The sequence below is a fragment of the Rutidosis leptorrhynchoides genome, chromosome 1, assembly GCF_046630445.1.
Source record: "Rutidosis leptorrhynchoides isolate AG116_Rl617_1_P2 chromosome 1, CSIRO_AGI_Rlap_v1, whole genome shotgun sequence".
Classification (NCBI taxonomy): Eukaryota; Viridiplantae; Streptophyta; class Magnoliopsida; order Asterales; family Asteraceae; genus Rutidosis; species Rutidosis leptorrhynchoides.
In genome coordinates this window covers 639,252,538-639,265,151 of record NC_092333.1, presented here as the reverse complement: position 1 = coordinate 639,265,151, position 12,614 = coordinate 639,252,538, and the positions used below count along the sequence as shown (strand labels likewise).

Genomic DNA, 12,614 nt, shown 5'->3' with positions numbered 1-12,614 from the left:
GTTCGTGAACAAAGTTTTTTCAAAAAACGAAAAAAAAAAAAGTTTTTACTTCCCCCGCTTCCTCCCGATTGGTTACTTCCCTCTTGATCCTACCACTATATATATATATATATATATATATATATATATATATATATATATATATATATATATATATATATATATATATATAGTACATGTATCTGGTAAAAAGGTGCCTTTTATCATTATAAACACTAGTTTATAACCCGCGCATTCGCGGGTACATTATCATACAAAATTTCTAAAAAACTTTTATTCTTAAAAACTTGTTAATGGTAAACTTTGATATGACTACTTTTTTACATCGTATGAAAACTTTATCTATTTTACAAATATAAGACAACTTTCAACCCATATAATTAATGAATATAACGACTTAGTTGAACTACTAACCTATAACAACTTAGTTGAACTACTAACCTTTACAACTCTAACTAATGAAGTACAGGTTCCATACAATCTCAAGAAGCAAATTTACATGAAAGCTGCAACCTTGGGACTAAAGTAAAAATCCAGAGCAAGGTCTCACAAGGACTGCTCACCAAGCTGCATTGTTATTACCAGATTGCATTCATGCAGTGTCCACATCCATAACTTCAAAAGTGAGATAATCTCTTCAAATTAGTAAAACAACAATCTAGTTATTCTCTATTTATTTTACTCCACTTTAGCAGAAATATTTATAATAAATAATAAATGAAACTAATAGCACAATGTATAGTACCTATCAATTTCACCCAAAGACTAAACACACTATCAATAGTCACCTTCATCATCTAATTAGTATGAACTGTTTATTTAACAAAGTCAATCAAACAGTACATGAGAGATATATGCAATATATAAATATTGTTTTAAAGGCGACACTGTAAATAAGAGAATATAAAGAAAATATTATTAAATGTCACTATGTAATAAAAATTGTTATCTAAAGAATTAAAGCAACCAATTTCAAATACCTCATAATCAACCAGAATCACTTCATGGCACGAAACATCTTTCGGGTTCCCACATGATAAATAGTTTGACCCGAATCTTGATTCCTTCTGCAGCGTTCACAGTCAACTCATTCAACGGTGTAGACACATCATCACGGCTAGCAATGTCGGAAAACCCTAAAGCGACGAAAGGGTTAAGGATGAATAGCAATAAAAGTTATGAAAGTGAAAAGTAATTATTGTGATTTGAATAGCAAGTTATTTATAGATATGAATGAACGGTTTATTAATAGAAATAACTAACAGTCATGGTTTGAGCCATTAACTTCCGTGTTTGACAAGGTAGGTTTTCCAAATCACATGTTAATGTGTGTTATGCAGTTAAAAATAAAATAAAAAACTTACATCAACCGTCATAACACATATATTCATCATATATCTGGCACCTAAAAAATTTATAAAACATAAAGACCTGAATAAATAATTATAACTCGATGATCAAACATGACAAGCTTTTAATGATTTATATGACAACATATCAGTCAAATTTATTATATGAAACCTAACCTGCGATCATGAAAGACAGACCCATATCGAGAAATCATTGATTTTTGATTTTTGATTGTTGAACTATCATAATTCATAATCTGAAAATAACACCTGCAATAATCAAAGACAAACCATTATAGAGAAATTGTTGAATTTTGATTGTTGAACCATCCTAACTCGTAATCTGAAAAAATAAAAATTGGAGGGATATATGAGAGTGAACGATTTGATGCATAACATTCGATTCCTTAGACTGAAAGTTGCGATTTGATGGATGACGATTTGATGGATGATTTGGAAAAACGAAGGTGTGGTAATTGGTGAAGTATATCATACTTTTATATTTTTAATCTTTAATATCGGAAGTTATGGAGTAAAGAAAACCGTCGAATTTTTATTTTATTTTATTTGTATTTATTGAAATTTACGGAGTAAGGGCACAATAGGAAGCTTAACTCCAAATAGTTGGTTTTGAGCCATTATGACGCCATCTATATTTTAAACGGTGGAGATTAAATGAAAGAAAACACATCCATCGGTTATTATTTTGCCAAGTTGGTTTTTTCAAAAAAAGTTGACATCATTTTTGTTTTCTTATTATAGATAAGAAAGATGTCAATATGGTGCTTATAGCACTTTGTGCCTTTTTTCATGAATTGGCTCTTTGAAATTGGAGTTGGGGTCTGTGACACAATGAATGGGTATGGTTAATTGGCATGTGTTGATGTTGATGTTGTTTTGGCTTGGTTTCTGTCCTGGCAATCGGAGCCTCTATAGAATCAGCAGGATGGTGGTAGCAGCCCTGTTCAGCTCTCCAAGGTAACATTTTTTTTTTTTTTTTTTTTTTTATCTTTTCGTATTATTTTCCACATAATTAAAGTAATTGCCACAAAATATTAATTAATAATATTAATAATCTTAATGATCCATTCTTTGCAGTTTCTTGGTCGTGATAAAGGTGATGGTGTCTGGTAATAAGGTGAGTTGTTAATATGTGGTTAGTTATTAGAGGTAGGTATGACACTGATGGTTGATGGGTTTTCGGGTAACCCGTTAATCGTTAATATTAGGTCTACATTTTTGTATAACTAAGATGATGTTATGGGGCACCGCAGGTATCATATCAAGTTACAACCTTGTCTAAATCGTTTTATTGTAAAAGCTCTATATCTATTTAATATTATTGTAGTTCTTGTAAACGCGCCAAATGCTTTAATTATGTAGAAGATACAATTTTTTTGAAAACATAAACAAAAGGTTGGCATGTCAACCCAACCCAGTCCAATGCGGTTTGTAACTATAAATTCACAATTTTCTTTTTAGTTTTTGTCCATTAGGAACTATTTGGCTGTTGTTGTTGTTTTGCTCAATCCCAAAAGGGTAAAACAGAAACACAAGTTGACCCAGGTTTGCGCATTTGGGCTGAAGTATGGCTCTTGTAGTTGTTCTTGTGCAGTGTTGAACTATACTTGAAATGAGTAAGCTTTACATGCATTGTTTTATAATTGTCGTTTGTTTGGCAGATTTTGTTAAAACTTGACAAGACAAAAGAGGATAAGAAGGCAGAAAATAATCTGAACCAGCTGCTAAAATTTTTGAATGCCAGTTATGACTGATGCGATGTTGGATCGATCTGCTACTACTTTGTATCTTCAAAAGATTTTGATCAGGCTATTTCACATGCATTCTTCTCTTGTTGGGTTGGTGCAAATATATGCTTATCTAGCTGGCATCCCTACCCATTGTTACAATTTACTTGTTTTGCAGCTTTCAAAATTCTTATCGGTTAATCTTGTTTTTAAGAGGATTTTATTTATGGGTATTGAATATCAATCACTACTTTAATGTATGTTCGAAGGTTGGTTTGGATACATTGTTATGACTTATGACTTTTTGATCTGGTTCTAACTAGTTCTTTATGGTCGTCTTCATCTAGGGTCAAATGGTACTAATTCTCATATCTGTTGGTCCTTTTTACAAGAATCATGTCAACTTTTGTAATACGGAGTATGCGTTTAGCACAAGTTATTATAATGTACTAGTTTATAAGCCGCGACTTCGAGGGATACCCCAAAAAATTTTATGCAAGTTCTCCAGATGTAAAGGTGTTAGTGCTCTCCAGTGCTAAGTTGAACATTTAACTTTGGGTTCCCTTATATTGTTTTATCAATTGCAGAAAGTTTTATCGTTTGAAAAAGTCACTATGCTCCTAAAGTAATGTATATGAAGAACTTTCAGAGAGATGAACACCAATAGTAGGCGTGCCACAATCAGGGGCGGGTTTAGGGGCAAGCGGGGGCAGCCGCCCCCAGTGGACTTGCAATTTTCAGTGTAAAAATTTTGAATTTTTCAACTTTGAACCCGGTGAATTCTTTTTGCCCCAAAACCTACATATTTTGCCCCAAAACCTTCAGATTTTGCCCAAAAATCTCCAAATTTTACCCCAAAACTTTCAAATTTTGCCCACAAACCTTTAAATTTTGCTAAAAAAACCTCCATAATTTGCCTAAAAACCTCCATTTTTTGCCCCAAAACCTCCATATTTTGCCAAAAAAATTGTTACGGTTTTAATTTTTTTTTTTGCCCCCAGTGAAAAAAAATCCTGTTACCGCCACTGGCCACAATGGGCAGCTCAGTTGTGTTTGGCTAAAAAGTTTAATTATATATATTCTTAGTGCTGGAATCGAGACCAACCGGCAAACACTTCTTTCTCTTTTCATTTTTAAGACTTTATGTATTTTGGATGCCTTTCAACTCGTCTGACCCACATCTCTCATTTATTGTTTTCCGTTAAATCCATTAACTTCAACCCAAAATAACCATTAGTAAACAAATGGGTCAAAAATGCCACCTGTAACAATATGAGACCATTAGTATCAGTTCTCATTATTCTATCAATTGGCGGGAAGTTTAATTAACAGCTGCAGCATATACTTACTGCCATGGATATGAACAGCCCTACCAACACAGTATTTACACTCATGTTCATGTTATGAAGATCATGTTTTTCTTCCAGTACCTGGAGGGGCTTTCGTGGAAGTTTTAGGCCACTTAAATTTTCACCGTTTTCCCTTGGCTTGCATTTGTAACATTGATTGGTCTGTGGTGCCTTTGATATGTTATCTCCGCCTGAATCCCTGTTACCTTTGTTACAGTTATCTCTATTTTGGGCCAAGTCTAAAGAGCTGAAAGCTGGTCTTTTTCCATGTCAAACCTAGTTTCTTTCGTTTCGGGTTATTGAAGCAACTTTTGTCAATTGGTTTCTTGTGAACCTCATGATCAGTATGTGCCTTAGCCTCAGGTTTCAATAGCAAGTTCGTAAACAAATATTAGAACTTTAATATATAATGTGTAATTCCCATCAAAAAATAATAATAACTAACAACGATTTTAGTGAAGTAAGTGTAGCACAAGCTGTTCGTAAGCATCTGCAATGCATCAACCACAAGAGAAACGAACCAACACACAAATAACAGTTAAGAATTTGTCAATGTATCATCACTTCTCATATCATATATCATCTAGACTTATGTGTCATTTTTCATACAATTTCAGCGATTGCTGGACCAACACCCCATACTTCCCCAAATAAGCCAATTGTTCGTACCTGGAACAAGCAAAGCCGATTTAAACAAGTGATACCTTTGACCCATTTATTTATAACTGGGTCTATTTATATAAACTGCAGTTTTGAGTAATGAATCAAGAATCATTCATACTACGTAGTTATTTATTGTAAATTTTATTCAACAACAACAAAGACATACACAAACAACATACCGATTAAAATCAAAAAAGGGAAACTGAAACCCTAAAATAAGTTCTCTCATCAAATACAATCGAAAAAATTATCACAATAAGTTGCAATAGCTGCTCGAAAACATAAATAATAAGACTAAAATATTATATTAGGTTAAAAAACTTGCAAATCAATGATGATAAAAAACGGTTAATCGATGCTTCGTCGATTTTGTTGATGAACTGATAAGAGTTTGAAGGATAGGTAGCGGATCAGCGAACGACGATTCTAGGAAGGAGAATATCTCGCGGTGCGTTTGAATGGAAGGAGAGATATTATTTGGAGATTCATGCATAAACCGACTAATGATCACTGCATCGTTTATGTTTTGGAGATGAAAACCCTATGGGCGATTTGTAGGAGAGAATTAGGGTTTTGTTGTTTGAATGTGGCGATTGAATTTGATTCCTGTAAACCCCTATTTTGTTTCTTTTCTTCCGTTTTTTTTTTTATTAACATGGGTAATCGAAGGGTATTAAATACAGATTAAGTAGTAAATGATGATTTATTAGCTAATACTCATCCGTCCCAAAATAATTATCCTGTTTTGACTTTTTGAGTATTTATTCTTCAATTTTGACCTTAAATATCCTTCTTTGTGATATATAATATCAAATTAAAATTATACCAAATGAAAATACATTTGGAAAATAATAAATCTATTCATATATATTTCATCAAATATTCTATAGTAAAAACCAACAAATATTTAAAGTCAAAACTTAATTTAATTGACTTTGAAAAGTCTAACAGGACAATTATTTTGAGACGGAGGGAGTACATTTTATAGATGATTAATAGCCATTGAATTAAGGGTATAGTTAAGTAATTTTTTTGATATAATGATTATTAAGATGACTTTTTAATGATTTATTACCTAATAATTACTCTCTTTTAAAGTATAGAATAAATAAGTAATATATATATATATATATATATATATATATATATATATATATATATATATATATATATATATATATATATATATATATATATATATATATATATATATACATACATCAGCATTTCTCAAGTTTTTAGTGCTTTATTGGTGGTTTCATTTGTTCATACATAAATGGTAAAATAGTGATACTGCTACTGATATGCGTTTCTTAAGTTTTTAGTGCATTTCTTAAGTTTATTAAAATCACATATAAAAAATATCATAGATACATACTCAAGGTTTTATTTGCTAGTGGGACTTAATGTTGTTGCCATAAAAAGAAAAACTAGGTTCATTCATACATCCCTACATGGGTAACATAGTTTTCATAATAACATGATTAAGATTTAATTTAATTGATCTGTTATTAGATATAAGATTAAGATTATTCCTTATTATTATCATGGTATTATTATTGTTACGGGTATTTTTAAAACTGCTTCAAAGGAAAGAATTTTATTGCAAAAATAACGTACTTCTCCCTAATGAAATCACGGATTTTAAGGAATTTGTAACTGATCTACTTAATAATAGGAGTAACTATCTAAAGGTGAGATTTTTTATATATTTATCAATAATAGTATCATACAGATTTTAAGTCGCCATATAATTTTTCTTATAAATATTACTCATAGAAAGGTTTGTAGATCTTCAAAACAAAAAACAATGCCCGATTATATACCATCGGTTATACAAATCAAAATCTTTTATCATCTTCCTATTAAATCACGTCTTCGATTTCGATCAGTCTCGAAAGAATGGAAGTCTTTGATTGATAGCTCCGAATTTAAATCCGATCACATTCTCGGCCAGACGCAACGAAAACGTTTTCTTTTAAAGGTTTATAAAGGCATGAATGTGGATGATCCTGAATATCGTGGAAAAGGAGATTCTTATTGGGTAGTTGAAGATGATGATATTTTCCCCCAAAACAAAATATCTTTGACGTATCCTCAATCCTTTAACCTACTTCTAAATAAATATGGTTTATGGTATAATAATGTTTTAGAGTTTGTCGGTAGTTCGCATGGCTTGCTTTGTTTTACTGGTTGTTATGTAGGTGAAGTAGATGATTGCTTTAATCGTTACGTTATTTGGAATCTTTCGATAAGAAAATCAATAACAATTGATGCTCTTTATTATGAACATGTTAATGCTGGTTTTGGGGTTTGTCCCAACTCTCTTGACCTTAAGATTGTTAGAATAATTAGGTTTTATGTTCCATATTGTAATGTTGAACACAAACTTAAAAATTGGGTGTGGCGAGTTGAGGTATTTACGTTAAGTGCACGGGTATGGAGAAGTCCATTAATTAAACTTCCTAGTAAATGGGTTGGTATTATTTTGAAGAGTCGAACTCCAGTTGTTTTAAACGGGTTTATATATTCAGTGGCGGAACTTGAACCCGGACACAGGTGGGGCGAATGTAAAAATTTAATAAAAGTTTCAATACCAGGAGGGTAAACACTAAAAAAAACCTTATTTGTTAGTAAAAAAAAAAATTTTTTAGTGTAAATTTTTTTTTTTCAAATCCGGAGGGGGCGGGCACCCCCTCCGGATATAACTAAGTTCCGCCCCTGTATATATTGGTATGCCTTTGACTATTTAAGTAAGTGTTATAAGATCGTTGTATCATTCAATTTGGCAACTGAAGAATTCACAAAAATGCAACTTCCAGATGAGTTAGCCCAAGATAAATATTATGATGAATATGATGACACCGACACGTTGAAGCTATTTAATCTAAGAGGGTCTCTAGGTATGGTTTAAACTGATACCGTGTTTCAAAGTGAATATACTAGTGAGCGAAAAGAAGTTCACGAAGTGTGGTCGATGGACCATGTTTCAAAATTGTTTACCAAGCTCTTTAGTGTTACCTTACCAGAGATGTGTAAAGTAGTGGGATTTAGGGATAATGAGCAACTTATAATCGAAAAGATAGACGAGTACGAAAGTTTAGATGAGCGTGGAATCTATCAATATGTAGGGGAGATTGTAGCTTATGAACCTTATTCAAAAGAGTTCAACAAACTTGGGCTTAATGTAGCGGAGCTTGTATCTTGTTATCCTCATTCGAAAGAGTTCAACAAACTTGGGCTTGATTTTGGTTTTTACTCTTTTACACGCTACACAGAATCACTACTACTGCTTGATCAATCAAACACACTAAATGACGATGAAGGTTATGCACATATTGCCGGATTTTGAGATCGCAGCAACGAATACATGAATCCAATTTATATTCTTACAATTTAGTTTTTCGTTAAGGCATGTATGCATTGATGCATGTGAGATAATTTTTAACTTTGTTTCATCAAATATTTTGAAATAAATGCTATTGAATTTATATTACTGGTAATGACAGTTTATATCTTAACTTTTAGGTTGAAGATCATCAAATTAATTTTTTTTTTATCCAAATTGATGTTTTTGTAGATCTAGAGGTTTATTTTCAATGGGTACAACATTACAACTTTATAAATCAATTTCTCAGATATTTAGATTAATACTGTATAAGGATCAGTTTCCTAAGACATTGAGTTGTTTATTAATATACTATCTACTATCGATTTTTAGAATTGGACGAAGAAGTATTTTTGGGTCAAGTTGACCCGCTCCGATTTGTACTTACCTCTACCCATTTTGACACTTTACTCAACTGGTTCATTCGGTCGATCATATCACCACCATCCATAAGTATGGAAAGCTTTTTTTGGCATATATGAACAGCGAAAGTATTGAACTAGTTTTTATTAATCTTGTACAATCCCTGCAAGTTTATAACATCTTTTAATGATTCCTTCCTTTAGGAAATGGAATGGGAGATGAAACCAATGAATATCTGTCACTCTTTCCCTAAACTCACACTATATAGAATTATTTTAACAGGTCAAGCTTGAATGCTTGATAACAATTTGGGAATTGGAAGTTTTTTCACTTTGATCGAAGAAACTGCAACTATGGTTTAGTAAACTCTGCAGTGTAATTACTCTAGTGGGACTGCACATTCAAGCCACTGGTTCAATTGGGTACTATAGAATTAGTAGTTGCATATACTATATAGTATAAACAAGTCATTAATGTTGTAACTTAAGGTCGTTGGGCCGGCCAAGCTAGGATTGTATGTACCAAGGATCAAGCCACAGGTTCGATTTGTTTGTTGCATGTTCTGTCATGCGTTAGTCTAATTGCAGGGTCAGCAAATGTGGTATTTCAGGTGTTTTGTTGTTTAGTCCATTTTGGTGTCTAACTCTGATGTATTATTATCGAGCACACTTTATTAAAGTGCAAAACAACAAATAGATTACAAACAACAAATACGTATTGTTCGAAATGCCTAAAGACGGTACTATCCTTTCTGTACTCGGTTAGATGCCTGGTTTGTGACGATAACATCGAGACTATCGAGCACACTTTATTAAAGTGCAAAAGTGCAGCTGATGTGTGGGAACGCATACGCAAATGGTGGTCCCTGGACACCATCAATATTTCGAGAACATATTGCAAGCTTTCGAAGGAAAAAACTCAAACATTAAAACTTCAGAAGGATCGATGCTTTGGCAAGCTATTTTGTGGTTGACAATATCTGGAAGAACCGAAACAAATGTGTTTTTGGGAAAACTAAGAGTGCGTTTGTTTACCTCTTAATGGAATGGTTCAGCACTGAATACTGAACCATTCAGCATTCAGTGCGTTTGTTTCTGACCTCTGAATGATATATGGTGCCGAATGGTTTAGTGTTCAGTGCTGAACCATTCAGAGTTAAAACACTCTCTAAGAGTCTAAATTTTCTGTAATATTCTTCTTAAATCGTATACAGAACACTTACCAAATAAGTATATTGGAGTTTTTGTTAATGTTAAACGATAAAAAGTTGATTTAATTGATTGATATTGTTTGTTCAAATTGATTATCAAACAACTTATTGTCATTCAGAACTAAATTCATTCAGAGACTCTGAGCCATTCAGAATATGAACCATTCAGCATTAAATCATTCAGTTTTATCAAACGCAAAGCCTCCGGTGCATATTGGTTAACGGCATTCAAGCAAAAAGTTCGAGTGGATTTCATGTTGATTGTAAAAAGGAAACCTCGACGAGCTAACATGGTTCTCAACTCCAAAATCAGATGATGTTTCCCCTTATAATAGATCAGGCATCGGCTAAATCTTGATCATAATATCCGGGTCACTTTTACAAACTTAAGGTTGATGGTTCGAGTCCTCCTTAAGACATTTCGTGGTGTATATATTCGTGTTATAATTAGGTAGGTGTGTGAGTTTGCCTTTCAAAAAAAAAAAAAATTCCGGGTTCTTAAAAATAAAATATATAGTCCATAGTTAGAGGTTCATCTGATGCTCATATTTCCTGCTGTATATGTACTCTTTTGACCTGTTTTCATTTCTATTTCTATATACACTAAAAGTTCAGCTGAATTTGGTCGTTTCATATTCATGACACGACAACAAAAACCATTCAAAACACCCCCAAAACTCGACAACAAAAACCATTCAAAACACCCCCAAAACTATGTTCAATATGTCAATTTTCTAGGGGTAAAAAGTTCAGCTGAATTTGGTCGTTTCATATTCATGACACGACAACAAAAACCATTCAAAACACCCCCAAAACTATGTTCAATATGTCAATTTTCTAGGGGTAAAAAGTGAAAAACCACTACTCCGTATTTTATAAAAAAAAAAAATTAAATAAATTTCACCAACATTTTTAACGGGCCGTATCTTCCCGCTCGCCAAGAGTTAAATTTCTCCGACATCACCGTTCAACTCGAAATAATTTCACAAACGCAACGCAACTAACTACACGTGAAACATACGCTTTCTAAAAAACGCTAAATTCATATTGATCACAACCACTAAACTATCGTGAGTTTGTATTGTTTGTTAGCAAAGATAATATAAGATCTAATCAAAGATTATGTGAAACATGTTCAATCATAATATTTGAGAATCTCTCATATTATAAATCTTTAAGTATTTTTTGAACGGAAAGTTTGTTTTCTGTCTAAAAGCAGAAAACCCCATGTAATATTTCAAGAACTTAAATCTCAAATCCTACCCTCTCATTTCGAAAACCAAAAAACCATTTCAACCACCACCTATTCCGTTCATACTCCCATTCCTCCGACCAGTCCTCTGGTTGAAGACGATGTAATCCCAATGTCGAAGCCAAATGGTTCTTCGTTTACAAAGTCGAATGAGAGTCGTGTTACCTCGTTTTTGATATTCAACTTTCCGGATTCTTGGTCTCGAGATGATTGTCGGAGAATATACGAGAACTATGGGGATCTCAATGACGTGTACTTTGCTCGGAAAAGATTGTCGAGTGGTCAACGCTTCGGGTACGTCAGATTTGGTGGCATTTCTGACATCGATTCATTCACAAAAGATCTAAACAACATTCAAGTCAACGGGAGGTGGATTCGTGCCTACAAGGCCATAGAGAGAAATGTTTCCAAAAGTGCTCGGGTTAATGGTCGAGTTTCTAACCTGACTGCAGAAGATTATGGTCGTGATTCCAAGCTGAAGATCGATGACTTTGATGATTTTCCTCATGCTCCTTGGAGTCGTGTTTCGTCAAACCCATCAATCCCGTCAAATCCAAATATTTGGGAAGGTAAATCCTTCGCAGATTCTCTTGCTGGATCTAACAAACAAACCAATTTATATCAGCACAGTAATACATACCGTATCGAGATTAAAGTCGGGGGTAAATGGATTGATTTTGACCTCCCGGAATCTGTGAACAATCATAAGCTGGTTTTCAGTTTTAACAAGGACCGATTTTCGTGGTCTCTGGTCGAAATAAATAAGTCCCGGTTCGATGATGGTGGCTCTGAGATTCAATCAGAACCAGTCAAGGGTTCTAATGTGGGTGCAAATTGTAGGTCCAATTTCAGAATGGGTCCAATTTCAGAACCAGACAATGAAGCGGGTGACAATGAAGCGTCTGGAATGGGTCCAATTTCAGAATCGTCTGATGTCCAGCCTAATAAGGGTGCAAATTGTGTTGAAGATGTGAAAGTTTATCAGAACGTTAAACCTACCACATATGTCGATGATGATGATGACGTTGAAGAAGGGGAGTTCACGCCGGTGGACTGTCATGATGATGATGACGTTGATGATGATGACGGTGATGATGATGATGACGTTGATTCTGGTACTCAGTCACCGGCCGTCGGCGATGAAGAAGGGAAGACAGAGACTTCACCTGATTGTCATGACCGAGACGTGGTTGAAGGTAAAGGCTTCGAGGATAGAGAAAGTTTGCCGGTTGATTCTGGTACTCAGTCGCCGGCCGTGGACTATCCTGCCTCGATTCCTCCACCTGAATTCA

General features: G+C 33.7%; 1 protein-coding gene and 1 long non-coding RNA gene across 3 annotated transcripts; one reads left to right on the top strand and one right to left on the bottom strand.

Moving 5' to 3' along the window:
- Positions 1 to 318: 318 nt before the first annotated feature.
- LOC139885688 (uncharacterized) lies at positions 319 to 1,857 on the bottom strand. Of its 2 annotated transcripts, none has more exons than XR_011772031.1 (5): positions 1,527 to 1,857; positions 1,365 to 1,405; positions 981 to 1,136; positions 746 to 811; positions 319 to 635 (listed from the first exon to the last, which is right to left on the bottom strand). It is a non-coding gene; the product is annotated as an uncharacterized lncRNA (long non-coding RNA). The 2 variants fall into 2 exon arrangements; XR_011772032.1 differs by having other exon boundaries at positions 319 to 615.
- A 5,062-nt stretch (positions 1,858 to 6,919) lies between these two features.
- Positions 6,920 to 7,717, top strand: LOC139849224 (F-box/kelch-repeat protein At3g23880-like). Its single transcript, XM_071838887.1, has one exon. It carries the CDS (start codon positions 6,920 to 6,922, stop codon positions 7,715 to 7,717), a length of 798 nt encoding a protein of 265 aa, XP_071694988.1.
- Positions 7,718 to 12,614: the final 4,897 nt, after the last annotated feature.

Excerpts from the sequence above, each read along its gene's own strand:
- LOC139849224 (XM_071838887.1), top strand. The coding sequence starts at position 6,920 with ATGCCCGATTATATACCATCGGTTATACAAATCAAAATCTTTTATCAT.